The sequence below is a fragment of the Nerophis ophidion genome, linkage group LG06 (genome assembly GCF_033978795.1).
Source record: "Nerophis ophidion isolate RoL-2023_Sa linkage group LG06, RoL_Noph_v1.0, whole genome shotgun sequence".
NCBI lineage: Eukaryota > Metazoa > Chordata > Actinopteri > Syngnathiformes > Syngnathidae > Nerophis > Nerophis ophidion.
In genome coordinates this window covers 38,051,495-38,069,889 of record NC_084616.1, presented here as the reverse complement: position 1 = coordinate 38,069,889, position 18,395 = coordinate 38,051,495, and the positions used below count along the sequence as shown (strand labels likewise).

Genomic DNA, 18,395 nt, shown 5'->3' with positions numbered 1-18,395 from the left:
GCATATTAGTAGGAGTGTTAAAGTTGTTTATATCACAACCGTCAGTGTATGCCTTGCAATCTCATACATGTGCCGATAGAAGCAGCGAAATGCATGTGTTCGGTCGGCACGCAAATAGCATTCCGTGAATGGCGGGCGTGATGACGTTCAAAAGGACGCAAATAGCATTCCGTGAATGGCGAGCGCGATGACGTTCAAGAGGACGTTAAGAGTAATATCATCACGGCATGCCCTTAATATTGTAGTCCGAGTGAAAATTGGAGAACGTTGACCCCGGGTGATGTCCGGGAGATGCATTGAATTCCGGAATCTCCCTGCAACAATCTGTGGGGTCAACGATTGTGCAGCTGAGCCGCGGGTTGCCGACCCCTGGTATGGCCTGTAGAGGTCCGATGATCTGGAATGAGATTGTTAGCCTTATTAAAGAATGACATCCTTTAAAAAGTGTTTTAAGTTAATGTTTTTGTTATGTTTTGCTTAGGAAATTTAGCACACCTCTCACTGCTGAGGATTTCACATTATTTTTTATAATTTTGGTTTTGACCTCTGTATGTATGATAAGATTATCAAAAATCTCCAAGATGCAAATTTTTTATCAAATGTTAATAAAATATCGAGACTGATTGGGTGGATTCAGAGATTCCTTCTTTATTACTGTCAACCTGTTGGTAGGTTGGTATGAAAATGTAAATGGTAGATTTTGAAATGAATTTTATTGTACTGTATTTTGAATATTATATGGTGGTGTATATTGTAACTGTGTGTTGCTTTAGGGATGACCTCTGATATGACAAAAGAAACATGTAAAATGTATTATACATTTATATCTAAAAGGGACAAGCGGTAGGAAATGGATGGATGGGATCAATGGACGGATCTGTAAATAAAAGAATCAGTAAAACAGTAAAAAACATATTTGAAAAAACATGATCGTATTGTAAGACGATTTTTTATTGTTTTGGTGGTAGCGCTATGATTGTGAAACCACGTTTGATTAGTATGAGAAGAGACTTGACAAAAAGTGGCTCAAGACTTCCTATCTGCTGTCTTTTTTTCTGCTGATCTTTTCTGCCATCTTACTAAAGCAGTTTGAGTAACAATCTATATTTGATGTTATTAATGCACTCAGTTTTAATATAAACACAGAGTTGAAGCTCCTCCTCTCTACAAGCAGCAAATGCCATAGCAGTGTTCACTCAAATGATGTCGTCTCAAGGTAAAATTGCTGAACGACTTGCCATAGCCTTGGATCTGAGATTTCCAAAGAGTTTCCTTGTTCAATTCTGCTAGCTATTTTCGAGCTTGTGGCTTAACAGTAGCCGGACGCTATTTCATATCCCCGCACTACGGAACAGCCAGAGGGTCAAAAATTAGTATGCATTACAGTAATTGTACGTAAAAAAATTATTGCAGTAAAGGAATTTATTGTTAATGCGTTATTGTCGCTTTAATTTTGACAGCACTAATATATATGATTTTATATATATATATATATATATATATCCATCCATTTCCTACCGCTTGTATATATACAAATAAATAAATGATAAATGTGTGTGTATATATATATATATATATATATATACACATTTATCATTTATTTATTTGTATATATATATATATATATATATATATATATATACACACACATTTATCATTTATTTATTTGTATATATATATATATATATATACACACATATATATATGTATATATATATATGTGTGTGTATATATATATATATATATATATATGTATATATATATATATATGTGTGTGTGTGTATATATATATATATATATATATACATATATATATACACACATATATATATATATATATATATACATATATATATATACACACACATATATATATATATATATATATATATATATATATATATATATATATATATATACACAAATAAATAAATGATAAATATGTTGTACTTGTATAGCGCTTTTCTACCTTCAAGGTACTCAAAGCGCTTTGACACTACTTCCACATTTACCCATTCACACACACATTCACACACTGATGGAGGGAGCTGCCATGCATGGCGCTAACCAGCACCCATCAGGAGCAAGGGTGAAGTGTCTTGCTCATGACACAACGGACGTGACGAGGTTGGTATTAGGTGGGGATTGAACCAGGGACCCTCGGGTTGCGCACGGCCACTCTACCACCGCGCCACGCCGTCCCCAAGTTTATATATACACATTTATATATATATATATATATATATATATATATATATATATATATATATATATATATATATAAAACTTGTATATATAAATATATTTATAGTCGTGGTCAAAATTTTACATACACTTGTAAAGAACATACCTGTCTTTAGTTTCCAATAATTTCTACAACTCTTATTTTTTTGTGTTAGAGTGATTGGAGCACTTACTTGTTTGTCACAAAAAAACATTCATGAAGTTTGGTTCTTTTATGAATTAATTATGGGTCTACTTAAAATGTGACCAAATCTGCTGGGTCAAAAGTATACATACAGCAATGTTAATATTTGGTTACATGTCCCTTGGCAAGTTTCATTGTAATAAGTGGCTTTTAGTAGCCATCCACAGGCTTCTGGTTGAATTGTTGACCGCTCCTCTTGACAAAATCGGTGCAGTTCAGCTAAATTTGTTGTTTTTCTGACATGGACTTGTTTCTTCGGCATGGTCCACATGTTCTCAATGGGGTTCGAGTCACACTTTGGGAAGGCCATTCTAAAACCTTAATTCTAGCCGGCAGCAAATCTTGGCAGCAAAACAAGCCCAGAGTATAACACTATCACCAATATGCTTGACGGTAGGCATAATGTATCTGGGATTAAAGGCCTCACCTTTTATCTTCCAAAGTATTGCTGGGTGTTGTGGCCAAACAGCCTATTTTTTGTTTCATCTGACCACAGAACTTTCCTCCAGAAGATCTTATCTTTGTCCATGTGATCAGCAGTAAACTTTAGACAAGCTGTAAGGTTTCGCTTCTGGAGCAAGGGCTTCCTTCTTTCATGGTTGCCTCTCAGTCCATGGCGATGCAAAACAGCTTGACTGTGGACACTGACACCCGTGTTCCAGCAGCTTCCAATTTATTGCAAATCTGCTTTTTGGTGGTTCTCGATTGACTATTGATCATCCTGACCAATTTTCTCCCAGCAGCAGGTGATAGCTGGTGTTTCCTTCCTAATTGTGGCGGTGACAAAACTGTGCCATGCACTTTATACTTACGAACAATTGTCTGCACAGTTGCCCTTGGGACCTTAAGCCACTTTGAAATGGCTCCAAGTGACTTTCCTGACTTGTTCAAGTCAATGATTCGTTTTTTCAGATATGTGTCGAGTTCCTTTGACTTTTCCATTGTCGCGTTTGTAACCGAGTCTAATGACTGCATTACATGAGCGGAGCCCACTCTGAGCCCACATGAGCAGTGCGTTCAGAGATGTCAACAGGAGTCGTCAATCATACTCACTCACAGGAAGTTAAGAGGCCATGCCATGAAGCTAATTTGATTTGATTGTAACTTTTCTTTATCACCAAAATTGATAATGAATGTTGCTGTATGTATACTTTTGACCCAGCAAATTTGGTCGTATTTTCAGTAGACCCATAATAAATTCATAAATGAACCAAACTTCATGAATGTTTTTTGTGATCCAATTACTCTATCACAAAAAAATAAGAGTTGAAACTCAAGACAGCCATAACATTATGTCCTTCACAAGTGTATCTAAACTTTTCACCACGACTGTATGTATTTATTTATATATGTATATATTCATTTATATATGTATGTGTAGGTGTATAAATTATGCTTGTGTATATATATATGTAGCTATGTTAGGTGTGTCTAATTTATTATCTGTTTTTTAATACAAAATAATATACACGTTGACACAGAGAACAACACAATATTGTGATCCAAACAACAGTTTGCATGTGTACAGTATGCTTGTGTTGGCAGTGTGATTTGCAATTCTGAGTGCATAAAGTGGGCGGATGAGGTGCAGAGATGAGTTGGCCGAGAAGCATTCAAGCCATTGGCGAGAGAGTGAAATCGGGATGGTAATATGAAAAAAAAAAAGTTGATGGAGAGAGAAATGGAATAAATGCCTTTTAGAGCACTTGAATCACATTGTTTTACTGTTCTGGTAGCGCACGCACACAGACGAGCAGTGTAGCTGTTAGCCCACGCTCGGCCATAGGTGAACAATATTCCTCCTACTATAATTACATCCCTCTCTTATGCTTCTTCCCATCTCTGTCTATTTCTGATGAACACACCTACACACAGAAACATAGTGGTTTTCCTCATGTTTGTCATTGTTGCGGAAATAATAAAATATTTAATCATAACCTCTACCAGTCTTTAAAATGGCAAAAATGGCACAAGTCACAGACTGTTTTACCTCAACTAATAATTCTTTATTCATACTGCCTTTCTATAGGCAGTGAATTTGTATGTAAGATATACAGTTGTGTTGATACAATTTTGTTACCGTTACCACAATGTATATAAATTATTTTTTATACTTTTCAAAATGAAGGGTACTACAAAAATACCATTAGTGGATTCAGTTGTATCAGAAAATCATATGATACGTCAGAACCAGTGACATGCGGTGAGGTTCATGGCTGGTGAGGCACTGACTTCATCACATTTAGATTTATAAACATATGGACCCCCATAGAGTATCTTATTCACCATTTGATAGGCAGCAGTGAACGGGCTATGTTTAAAAGCTCATACCAGCATTCTTTCCTGCTTGGCACTCAGCATCAAGGGTTGGAATTGGTGTTTAAATCGGAATACCTACTCAGACTTCTTCTGTCCAGGTGAGATGCATGATTTATTATCTTCAATGAATGTATAAGGACAAGGAAGCAAGCGAAAAAGCAGCAGACCACTCGATGATGTAAACATAGGTACACATGGTAGTGATCACAGCGCCGCTATAAATAGTTTGTCTGCGATAGCGCTTATAATAACAATATCACTAATACTTGGCTAATATTCAAGTCACAAAATGACTGATGGCGGCTTTTTCGCGGTTATTTATTGGATTTTATGGGCGAAATAGTGGCGCTTCCATTTGCTTCACTGTAAGCGGACTTTTGTGAAGTGAAGTGAATTATATTTATATAGCGCTTTTTCTCTAGTGACTCAAAGCGCTTTACGTAGTGAAACCCAATATCTAAGTTACATTTAAACCAGTGTGGGTGGCACTGGGAGCAGGTGAGTAAAGTGTCTTGCCCAAGGACACAATGGCAGTGACTAGGATGGCGTAAGCGGGGATTGAACCTGGATTGAACCTGGAACCCTCAAGTCTAGCAACCGAGCTATGCCGTCCCTTGTATTTACTTGTATTCAATATTTAGTATTTATTTAGTCTTTCATAGTGATTGTGAACGGTAGGCAAAATTCTAAAAAACTGCAGTTCTCCTTTAAGAAACTTTTGAGTCCCTCTAAAACGTAACTTGCCGAAAGAGAGTGGAGAATGGAGGTGCCCATCCATCCATCTCCTACCGCTTGTCCCTTTCGGGGTCGCGGAGGGTGCTGTTTTTTTTTTGTTTTTTTTGCACTTTATTGCAAAATTCCAAAATAATTTATTTGTGAAGGAGCAGTGTAAGTAGATGTTGAAAAATTCCCATGGCCAGCACTCTTTACCTCTTCCAACAGACTAAATAGGACTTCAAAATTAAAAACTACCTCCCACAATCATTATGTTAGAGAAGAGATGGCACTTTTCAGGCAATGTGCTTGGAGAGTTACTAGACAACAGTTGAAGCGGAGAGGAAGTCGTAGTTTCATAGCCCAACTGAGGTAGAGACCCCCGGGCAATTTCAGGCAGGCGTGCACCTTAAGGCAAGCCGTATGTGGAGTAGCAAACCCCAGCAGCCAGGGGATGTCAGCAGGCTGTGGAAGCTAGACCGCTGCTAAATGTTTGGTTTACAGTGGTTGGAAAACAAAGTTATTTTTATCTGTAGCTTTAGGTACCACCATACTTAAATATTAGCTCGTCATTGATTATGATTTGCAAAGCAAGTTATCCATCATCTGTTAGTAAATGTATAAGAATAGCAAATAATTTCTTATGCAATTGTGTACCAAGGCTATGTTTATATCAATATAAAGAGGGTCGCTATAGTTGCGACGTGGCCCTTAATAAAATGAGTTTGAAACACCTGCATTAGAGGCTGTGCAGTCATTTGTGAAGAGGGTGTAGAGCATGGGTGTCAAACTCTGGCACGCGGGACAAATGTGCAATTTCATTTGGCCCTTGAGGCAATATCAAATTAACATTAGAGCTGGCCCGCCGGTACTATACAGCGGCAGAGCCGCTGTAACATTGCATTTGCCGCTAATACTCATACTTGCCAACTCTCCCGATTTTCCAACCATTCTCCCGAATTTCTCCAGATTTCCACCCGGACAACAATATTGGGGGCGTGCCTATAAGGCACTGCCTTTAGCTTTGTCTACAATATGTTGTCACGTCCGCTTTTCCTCCATACAAACAGCATGCTGGCCAAGTCACATAATATATGCGACTTATACACACACTTAAGTGAATGCCAGGATACTTGCTCAACAGCCATACATGTCAGACTGAGGGTGGCCGTATAAACAACTTTAACAAATATGCGCCGCACTGTGAACCCACAAAAAAACAAGAATGACAAACACATTTCGGTAGAACATCTGCACCGTAACACAACATAGACACAACAGAACAAATACCCACAATCCTTTGCAGCACTAACTCTTCCGGGACACTACAATATGCACCCATCGCTACAACCTAACCCCGCCCCCCACCCCCAACCCCACCCAACTCATTGTTATTTTATATATTTATTTAAGATTTATTAGCCTGTGGAAAAATGTAATGTTGATAGTTACCTCAGAAGGCTGCAAATAGAAAAGAGGCATTAAATGTTTTATTTAAATGTTATTAATTTTACCTTTGATGTTTTTTTTTTTTTTTTTTTTTTTAAGTTGATTTTGCACTATTAAGTTATATAATTGTTGCTTGTTCCATATTCAGTGGTAAAGCAAATCAGTGGAGCAAACTGAGCAATAATTAACAATTTATTCATGCACTTTCTCTTGCTACTTCAAGGCTTGAATGTTTGATTCATTCATTATTGTTATTTTATTTTCAAATGTATTATTAGCCTGTGGAAAAAGTTTATTTTGATATTTACCTCAGAAGGCTGCACATAGAAAAGAGGCATTCCATTTTTATTTAAATTGTATTTGATATACTATTGATATTTTTTTAATTATTATTATTATTATTATTATTTGAAACTGGATTTTGCATGTCACTATAAAGTTATATCAGCCTTGCTTGTTCAATATTCAATGCAAAACTTGTTTGGGTCCCTATTAAAAGGTTAATTTGTTCAACCTTGGCTCGCGGCTTTGTTCAGTTTAAAATTTCGGCCCACTCTGTATTTGAGTTTGACACACCTGGTGTAGAGCGTTGAGCTTAATACACAGCCCTGCGGGGCCCCTGTGTTTATAAAAAGGGTGGATCAAGTATACTTGCCCATTCTCACATAGTGTGTGCGTTAATGAAAAGTGCAAAATCCAGTTACATGGAGTGGTGTTCAGACAAAGGTTTTGGAGATTAGATCTGAGTTTGTTTGGTCGTATTATGTTGAAAGCTGAACTAAAAACTACAAAGAGCTTGTAGGTGTGTAGGTGTTCTAAAGCTCAAGCTGTTCAATAGCAATGATATCTTCATTTGATTGGTTCTCCCTATAAGCAAATTAGTGCTGCTCCGGGCTGCTTTTCCGGAATTGCTATTGTTGTTTATGCTGCCCGGGATCGTCTTTGAGTGTCTGACTGGAGTTGACACCAAGGGATTTGTTTGTCTGTAATGCTTGATCGTCCAGTTTTTAGTCAGGATATAGGACAAACTTAAACACATCAGGCACACCACCGGCTTCTCCATATTTTCATGGATAAATGTCCGTCATCTGAACGTTTGGTGTCCTAGGATGCATGCCGCAAAGTCTGGCTATTGCTTTTTGGGATGTAGACTAACAGTGCTGTGGTTCGGCTGTCTCACCAGGTTTTTAATAGTTTGTTTCTCTGATTCGGTATTTGTCACCTGCTTCTTGTCAGAGCTCTTCTTTGCATCTGTTTTCGCCATTCTGCTGGTTTAACAGGCTTAAAAAAAGAACAACTCATAACTCAAAAGTATGCTCTCAATTTAAAAGATATAAAAAAATCCAGAGACAGCGCTCGTATCTCAAAATACTTTTACGTTCAGGCACTCGTAATTTGAGGTACCACTGTATTTTGTCAGGTCTTTTATCAGATAATGCTGTTTAACCTTTTTGTGATCTAACAACACCCTATGTTGTTATTATAACTCAATGGATTACTTGTGTGGTTATCAAATAGCCTGGCTTGCTTGCGGAAGCCCTACGGCATGTTTTACAGCTCATGATTTATTCAAATCAGTATCTCATAACAGACAATGTTTAAGCCCACGGTATTAGCAAACAGTTCTATGAGCATGGCCAAGATCTGTGGTCAGGACAAGTGCTGAACCGAGGCAGTAATTTTGTATTCCTATCAACAGGTTCTGTTGTAGAATGGAATAAAATAGAATGTTCTAGTGTCATCAAACATGAGAGTATAACGAAAATACAGGTGGTTACTTTAAGTGCAGTTGAAGTACAAAACAAACATTGAATAACATGTTAAAGATAATTACCAGTACAAACAGTAGTTCAACATTAAAAATCGGTGTAAACTATGGGACAGATTCAATATCCTGATGGTCCACGGGTAAAAATAGTTTTTAAATCCGTCCTGCTCTTGTGTGACCGAATTTTCTTCCTTGATGACGCCATGTTGAGCAGGTGCTGAGTAGAGTAAGAGCAGTTTGCTAGGATTTGGTTTGCTCTGCCAAGCCAGCAAGGTCCTCCGGTGAGGGTAGTCGGCGACTGATAATATTCAACGAAGTCTTGGTCACTCTCTGCAGGACCTTCCTGCAGCAAACCACTCTGTTACATCATCTGTGGTGGCCTGAAAAAAAGATAAGTGCAGTTTCTTCTCAAGTTAATTCTTCCGCTGCGTCCAAAGGAAATGGAGTATCTGTGCCTTTCTGACCAGTGCTGAAATATTGACATTTGAGCTCCTCTGAGATGTAAGTTCCCAGGAACTTAAAGGAGGTCACAGTTTCCACACATCCTCTATTTACTATACGTGGAGCATTTTCCCCTTTATATATTCTAAAATCAATGTCCATATCCTTGATGTTTGTGGTGTTAAGCATCAGGTTGTTCTTGGTGCACCACCCTGCCGGCGCCTGTATCCTCACCCCCTGTGATCTAGTGCACCAGTGTGATGACGTCGGCGAACTGATGGTGTTCAAGAGCTGAATGGGGACACAGTCTTATGTATAAAGAGCATACAGAAACTGGCTCAACACGCGGTCCTGAGGGTAGCCAAGTGCTAAATGACTGGGTGGCGGAGCAGAAATGACCCATTTTAACAACAATAGGTTGGTTGGTCAGAAAGTTTTTTACTCAGAAACACATGAGGAGGGTTGGACCCAGTAAGCTTAGTTTCTCCACCAGGATGTCATAGATGATGGTATTGAACGCTGAGTTAACGCCTACAAACAGCATTCGGACATTGGTATCCAGGAGGTCCAAATTGTCAAAAGCTGAGTGGAGAGCAGTGGCGAAGAAATCTTCTGTGGACTCGTTTGACCTGTAGGCAAACACATCATTACTACAAACGTCAGTGCCACTGGTCTGTACTCATTTAAGTCTACTATGGCTTTCTTCTTGGAGACTGGTATCTCAATGGATGCCTTAGAACAAGGTGAGACCTGGGCTTGTCGCAGGGATGAATTTAATATCCCTCTCAGTGCTCCCGGTCTGCACCATCTCGAATCACTTACCCCAATATGCCATCACCCAACCGCTTTATGCGGGTTTATAGCCTTCACTGCAGTTGAGGACTACAGGGCAGTAGGGGCATATGGGGTATGGCTGATTTGGTTGACTTAAAACAACCAAACAAGTGATTGAATTCCTCCGCTAGCCAGTCTTCTGTGTTGTTGGCTGCCGATGAATGCCTTTTGTAGCTTGTCAGGTGTTGGATACCTGGCCACACCTGCCGTGAGTCTTTGTTGTCCATGTAGTGGGGATTTAAACTATTCTGCCTTTAATATTCTGAAAATCATTCAAAAACCTCCATCAACATTATATATAGTGCATGTTTATACATATATATGTATATATATATATATATATATATATATATATATATATATATATATATATATATATATATATATATGTATAAACATGCACTTTCATAATAACATGTATATATTACTGTACTTTGGCCATTTTAAGCAATACGGTGTGGCTTTGATTTCACAGAGCTCGCTATTTACTTGAAAAATTGCAACTACTGATTATGGCAGACTTCATGAAAGCCAGCAACGCCTACTTTGGGACACATTATTATTTAGAACCTTATCTTTTTGTGCCTGAATGTACGGCGGATGAGCTACACGTTTTAGAAGCTAGATGATTGTAAGATACATCCTCAGATGCACTGGGACACATCCTGAGTGATGTGCCTGAGTTCACTGGGGGTTTCGGGTCTTTCAACTTCATACCCCCTCCTTCAGGTGACCCAGCCAGGGTTGATCAGACCCCAGCTCGTGTCCCAGTAGCATTGGCCCACAGTTCGCTCCTCCTGATCCAAAGCCATCTAGAGGCTCTCTTTGCTGCCTCCATTGTGGCCTTGATGGCCTTCCTTTTCCCATCACCTGTGATGCCAAGTAGTGTAAACACCTTACACAGTGAGCAGCCAGCAAAGCCTCTACACCCCACTTCAATGGGCTCACAGCGTGCCTTCCAGCCTCCTCTGCGGGATTGCTCGACTAGCTCCTGGTACTTTGACCGCTTCCACTCGTTTGCCTCCTCTTATGCGATCCTCCCAAGGAACTGTCAGCTCTATCGTTAGCACATTAGCAAACTATATTGAAACGCCAAGCATCGTCAAGGTCAAGGTTTTTTATTGGTGCCCAAAGGTAGAAAGATTGTGCAGATGGTAAATGTTAGTGATATGCAGATCGATACTGAAATACTGATACCTTAGTTACCAGATCTGTATGCTTTATTATCGATTGTCAAATCAAAATATCAACAAATTTGATACTGCAGTTATTTAAGTTATTGTATATCATTAACAGGAGCACAGTGTCATCGAGATCTTGTTTAAAGGGGAACATTATCACAATTTCAAAAGGGTTAAAAACAATAAAAATCAGTTTCCAGTGGCTTGTTGTATTTTTTGAAGTTTTTTTTCAAAATTTTACCGGTCCTGGAATATCCCTAAATAAAGCTTTAAAGTGCCTTATTTTCGCTATCTTCGAAACCACTATCGATTTTCCTGTGACGTCATACAGTGCTGCCAATGTAAACAAACAATGGGAATACCACAGCAAGATATAGTGACATTAGCTCGGATTCAGACTCGGATTTCAGCGGCTTAAGCGATTCAACAGATTACGCATGTATTGAAACAGATGGTTGGAGTATGAAAGTATTGAAGAAGAAACTGAAGCTATTGAGCGAATAGCTATTGATGCTATTCATAGCCATAGCATGGCCGAATAGCTGCGTTAGCATCACCGGTAAAATGTGCGGACCAAACGATCAGGACTTTCGCATTTTGTGATAATGGAGCAACTTAAATCCGTCGATTGGTAAGTGTTTTTTTCGCATTAAATGTGGGTGAAAGGAAACGTAATATAGTTGCAAATGCATCTGCAGGTTATCCATAAATCTCTGTGCCATGTCTGCTGTAGCACCGCCGGTAAATAGCATGTTAGCATCGATTAGTTGGCAGTCACGCCGCGACCAAATATGTCTGATTAGCACATAAGTCAACATCAACAAAACTCCCCTTTGTAATTTCGTTGACTTTATCATTGCAAATGCATCTGCAGGTTATCTATACATCTCTGTGCCATGTCTGTCATCGCCGGTAAATAGCATGTTAGCATCGATTAGCGTAGCCTGTTAGCATTGATTAGCGTAGCATGTTAGCATCGATTAGCTGGCAGTCACGCCGCAACTAAATATGTCTGATTAGCACATAAGTCAACAACAAAACTCACCTTTGAGATTTCGTTGACTTTATTGTTGCAAATACATCTGCAGGTTATCCATACATCTCTGTGTCATGTCTGTCATTGCCGGTCAAATGTGAAGACACTACAGCACATTCAATGGGGGTCTGGCGGCAGACACTACAGCACATTCAATGGGGGTCTGGCGGCAGACACTTTCGCATCTTCGGTGCAACTTGAATCCCTCCCTGTTAGTGTTGTTACACCCTCCGACAACACACCGACGAGGCATAATGTCTCCAAGGTTCCAAAAAATAGTCTAAAAAACGGAAAATAACAGAGCTGAGACCCGTGTGTGTAATGTGTAGAAAATGAAAATGGCGGGAGTATTACCTCGGTGACGTCACGTTCTGACGTCATCGCCACCAGAGCAATAAACAGAAAGGCATTTAATTTGCCAAAATTCACCCATCTAGAGTTCGGAAATCGGTTGAAAAAATATATGGTCTTTTTTCTGCACCATCAAGGTATATATTGACGCTTACATAGATCTGGTGATAATGTTCCCCTTTAAATGAAACATAATTGGTGGGATCTACTTTTCTTCCACCTTGATACCTAATGCTCAGTTATTCAGTCCGTCGTTTGTATAATACCGCAATTAAATTTAGTCACTCAGTAACATTACATAACTCATAACAGCAAGTGTATGCAACTTTTTATTGTAGGCTATTTAGAGACACTATGGTACATACAGAGTTGAATATAAGTAAGATCACACATTCAGTGCAGAATAACACCATCATTTGTTTCATACTTCAATTTTATATTGTTTGAAGATGATACTCCAAGTGCAACAACACTGGAAATACACTACCTTTTAAATTTCAGCAGACACATCAGGTATATTTGCACAAAGTATCAGTATCGGATCGGTATCACCAAAACCAGCCTGATTTTTAATTTGTATCTCATGGGAAAGAGAATCAATGGTATCACACATACATCACTAGTAGATGTATCACTAGTACTAAGTGCTGAACTAGAAATACAAACTACAAACATTAAACAAAAAAATCACTTACTGTACAATGCCTTGAATTGCCGGCTGATTGGAGCAAGGAAAAAAAAATGCTGAGAGCAAACGACCATATTGTCTCATCTTCCTATTACCTACTAGGTTTACAATGAATGTTTAAGTTGACCAGCTACTGGGTTTATAGCTAGAACCTGGAACTATACAGGTGAGAGGCACTATTTGTAATCTGGTACTCGGTATGTCAACAGCTGCATAAGTTACCTGTCGGTGATTAATTTGCGGTGTTACTAAAAGTTTGTTCTCTGCATTAGCTCTTACAATAACAACGTCACTAATACTTGGTCAATACGCAGTCACTACATGTAAATGGAGCATTGTTGGTTGTTTTTGGATGTATTTTAGAGGGCTTTATGAGCACGTTGTGAAATTAGTTATTTCCATAGAAACATTTTATTTAGATACCTTAATTGTTTCCAAACAGTCCCTGCAACACTGAAATAAAACGGCTGATCATACAAAACATAATACATCGTTTTTTGACTCACTCGCTGCAGAAGACACAATAAGTCCATAGTGACAATTTGGTGAATTTATGAAACCGCTAACAACGCTAGCTCGAGTACATTATGATAGTAGGTACAAATGCATTAAAACACTCACACGGGACTGTTTAGTAAGTATGAATAGTTTTAGGTACATTTCAAAACTTATAGAACCATTGCTTGGACTGATGAATCAATAATCCAAATGAATAGGAACGCTATGACCAACTAGGAGACAGAACAGCACTTTAACTAACGGTTTAAAGTAGTAAGCAGAAGGAAATATTCAATCAATCAATCAATGTTTACTTATATAGCACTAAATCACTAGTGTCTCAAAGGGCTGCACAAACCACTACGACATCCTCGGTAGGCCCACATAAGGGCAAAGAAAAATTCACACCCAGTGGGACGTCGGTGATAATGATGACTATGAGAACCTTGGAGAGGAGGAAAGCAATGGATGTCAAGCAGGTATAACATGATACTGTGAAAGTTCAATCCATAATGGATCCAACACAGTCGCAAGAGTCCAGTCCAAAGCGGATCCAACACTGCAGCGAGAGTCCCGTTCACAGCGGAGCCAGCAGGAAAACATCCCAAGCGGAGGCGGATCAGCAGCGCAGAGATGTCCCCAGCCGATACACAGGCGAGCAGTACATGGCCACTGGATCGGACCGGACCCCCTCCACAAGGGAGAGTGGGACATAGGAGAATATATTGTAAACAATGACCCCATAGCACCCGCAGTGAGCCAACACGTTCAAAAGGAAGTGCAATAGTACAATCAATAACACACCTGTTTAGTGTCTGTTAAAAAGTATTTGTTGAATTCAAAACATTATGGCTGTTAGCGAAGAAAATTAAATGAATTAGCAGCACTGTTTTACAAACCCTGTTTTCATATGAGTTGGGAAATTGTGTTAGATGTAAATATAAACAGAATACAATGATTTGCAAATCCTTTTCAACCCATATCCAGTTGAATGCACTATAAAGACAAGATATTTGATGTTCAAATTCATAAACTTTTTTTTTTTTTTGCAAATACTAATTAACTTAGAATTTCATGGCTGCAACACGTGTCAAAGTAGTTGGGAAAGGCCATGTTCACCACTGTGTTACATCACCTTTTCTTTTAACAACACTCAATAAACTTTTGGGATCCGAGGAAACTAATTGTTGAAACTTTGAAAGTGGAATTCTTTCCCATTCTTGTTTTATGTAGAGCTTCAGTCGTTCAACAGTCCGGGGTCTCCGGTGTCGTATTTTGCGCTTCATAATGCGCCACACATTTTCGATGAGAGACAGGTCTGGACTGCAGGCGGGCCAGGAAAATACCCGCACTCTTTTTTTACGAAGCCACGCTGTTGTAACACGTGCTGAATGTGGCTTGGTATTGTCTTGCTGAAATAAGCAGGGACGTCCATGAAAAAGACGGCGCTTAGATGGCAGCATACTGTATGTTGTTCCAAAACCTGAAATCCTAACATTGCAACACGTGCCAATACGGCCGGTTTAGTTTACTAAATTACAATTTTAAATTTCCCGGTGAGTTTCTTGTTGAAAACGTCGCGGAATGATGACGCGTATGATGACGTGTGTTTGTGACGTTATTGGTTGGAGGGGACATATTAGCTCAGCACCACTTAAGGCTAAAAGTTGTCTCTTTTCATCGCATAATTACACAGTAATTTGGAATTCTGTGTTGCTGAATCTTTTGCAATTTGTTCAATTAATAATGGAGACTATAAAGAACAATGCTGTTGGTGGAAAGCGGTGTATTGCAGCTGTCTTTAGCACCGAGACACAGCCGGTGTTTCTTTGTTTGTTGTGAAGCTTTAACACATAGCGGTCAAGCGAACATGTTTCTCTATGTCAACCACCATGTTTTTGGATGGGAAAATTGTGATATTAAGTCGGCTCTTACGGGAGACATCAGTGGATTATGCGTCCTCCTGCAGTAGTTGTCAAAAAAGGCAGCTGTGAGCTCGGCTTCTCTCTGAGACACTGGCGTGTTCACCGCAGCCATCCGAATTTGAAGTATGTCTTTACAATCTCACTATAACACTATTAGAACAATAAGCAGATAAAGGATCTTCCAGAATTATCCTAGTAAATGTGTCTAATTACATCTGAAACGCTCACACTGCCGCCGCTCAGAGCCGTCACTTTTTATTTTATTTTATTTTATTTTTATTTTTTTCTTTCTAGTCCTTCACTATCAATATCCTCAACCACGAATCTTTCATCCTCGCTCAAATTAATGGGAAAATTGTCGCTTTCTCGGTCCGAATTGCTCTTACTGCTGGTGGCTCACATTATAAACAATGTGAGGATGGGAGGAGCCCTCACACCAGTGATGTCACGCGCACATACTTCCGGTAAAGGCAAGGCTTTTTTATTAGCGACCAAAAGTTCCAAACGTTATCGTCTATGTTCTCTACTAAATCCTTTCAGCAGAAATATGGCAATATCGCGAAAAGATCAAGTATGACACATAGAATGGACCTGCTATCCCCGTTTGAATAAGAAAATCTCATTTCAGTAGGCCTTTAACGTTAGCAGACACGGCGGACACGGTCCTCTAATAGGGCAAACTTAGCCATGAGAACGGTGCTTGAAGAGCAGGGAGCCATACTCGCGTTGTTTCTTTCACCGAGTCGAGTTCTTGCAGTCGTCAGCGAAGGGGGAGCAGATGCCTTTGGAGCGTAGTTGCTTTTAGCCGCAACTAGCTTAGCTTCGTTAGCTTAGCAGTGAGCTTGTGAGAAAGGGGCGGTGAGAGAGAGAGTTGGGGCTTTGCAAGTTTGAAAAGACTACTAAGTATGTTTGAGAAGGAATAAAGAAAGCTGAAAAATAATTAGAAACACAGATAGAACAATGGTACTTAGATTTTTAACGGCAGCAGCAAGTGTCAGCAGACAGAAGTACAAAGCACAAAGCCTTACAGTGTACGTCAGCCTGTTCTATTTTAACCAGTCTGCGTTGTCTTTGCAGCATTGACAGTGATGGCTTTGCAGCTGAAGCCTCTGCATTCAGCTCAACACCTGAGGCCCGGAAACTCAGAAGGTTGGTCACAAAATGGCCTATTGCCTTTACCTTTGTTTTTTTTTCTTATTCTGTTACTGTTTTGTGTGTATTTTTTCAGGAAAGGCTGCATCCTGCGCTCTGTCAACACCAATGATGAGCTAAAGCCAAAAGTGAGGTCAGTAACACATATTTAAAAGGTGTATTGTTGGATAAACTGTAGAAGTACAGGTCCTTGCAACAGTATTTGGTAGATGGCAGTCACATAAGACATACAGTTGCGATCAAAAGTTTACATACACTTGTAAAGAACACAATGTCATGGCTGTCTTGAGTTTCCAATAATTTCGACAATTCTTTTTTTTTTTCTGATTGAGTGAATAGAGCACATACTTTTTTGTCACAAAAAACATTCATAAAGTTTAGTTATTTTATGAAGTTATTATGGGTCTACTGAACATGTGACCAAATCTGCTGGGTGAAAAGTACACATACAGCAATGTTAATATTTGGTTACATGTCTCTTTGCAAGTTTCACTGCAATATTGCGCTTTTGGTAGCCATCCACAAGCTTCTGGGGAGCATTTGGGTGTTCCAACGGGGCAGTGACCCCAAACACATGTCAAAAGTGGTAAAGGAATGGCTAAATCAGGTTACAATTAAGGTTTTAGAATGGCCTTCCCAAAGTCCTAACTTAAACGTGTGGACAATGCTGAAAAAACAAGTCAATGTCAGAAAACCAACAAATTTAGCTAAACTGCACCAATTTTTGAAGAGGAGTGGTCAAAAATTCAACCAGAAGCTTGTTGAAAGCTACCACAGCGCCTTTTTGCAGTGAAACTTGTCAAGGGACATGTAACCAAATATGAACATTGCTGTATGTATACTTTTGACCCAGTAGATTTGGTCACACTTTCAGTAGACCCATAATAACTTCATAAAAGAACCCAATTTCATCAATGTTTTTTGTGACCAACTAGTATGTCACAAAAAAATAAGAGGTGTACAAATTATTGGAAACTCAAGTCACCCATTATGTTCTTTACAAGTGTATGTAAACTTTTGATCGCGACCGCACGTGTGGACGCTAACAAGCAAGCCCAAAACTTTAATGTTCTCATTGAGAATATAAAATATTACATAAAGAGCTCGAAAATCTGTCAAAATGTTTTAGTAAGACTTCCGTAAGCTACGAAGCCGCACTGCTTGATTGTCTACACATTACGGCTACCATAGTCAGAGGGGCTGTGCTTCAACATTGGGGTATTATTAAAGTTAAAGTACCAATGATTGTCACACACACACTAGGTGTGGCGAAATTTGTCCTCTGCTTTTGACCCATCCCCTTATTCACCCCCTGGGAGGTGAGGGGAGCAGTGGGCAACAGCGGTGCCGCCCCCGGGAATCATTTGTGGTAATTTAACCCCCAATTCCAACCCTTGATGCTGAGTGCCAAGCAGGGAAGTAATGGGTCCCATTTTTATAGTCTTTGGTATGACTCGGCCGGGGTTTGAACTCCCAACCTACCGATCTCAGGGCGGACACTCTAACCTATTATAATGTGTGTTTGTTTAGGAACCCCAAAATGGCACCTATGAGGAGACATATTATCTGAAAGTGTTTTAAATGAAGAAAAAAACTCACAAAATGCCTTTA

General features: G+C 39.3%; 1 protein-coding gene across 14 annotated transcripts in view; it reads left to right on the top strand.

Annotated features, from left to right (window-relative positions):
- LOC133554659 (diacylglycerol kinase zeta-like) overlaps positions 1 to 18,395 on the top strand; it is a 244,663-nt gene that overhangs the window by 193,603 nt on the left and 32,665 nt on the right. For 12 of the 14 annotated variants that reach the window (XM_061903651.1, XM_061903653.1, XM_061903648.1 and 9 more), the window contains 2 exons: positions 16,710 to 16,781; positions 16,861 to 16,917. In XM_061903651.1, the coding sequence (XP_061759635.1) occupies positions 16,710 to 16,781; positions 16,861 to 16,917 (129 nt within the window). The remainder of the gene's footprint in view (positions 1 to 16,709; positions 16,782 to 16,860; positions 16,918 to 18,395) is intronic. The other 2 variants (XM_061903661.1, XM_061903662.1) reach the window with 1 other exon arrangement.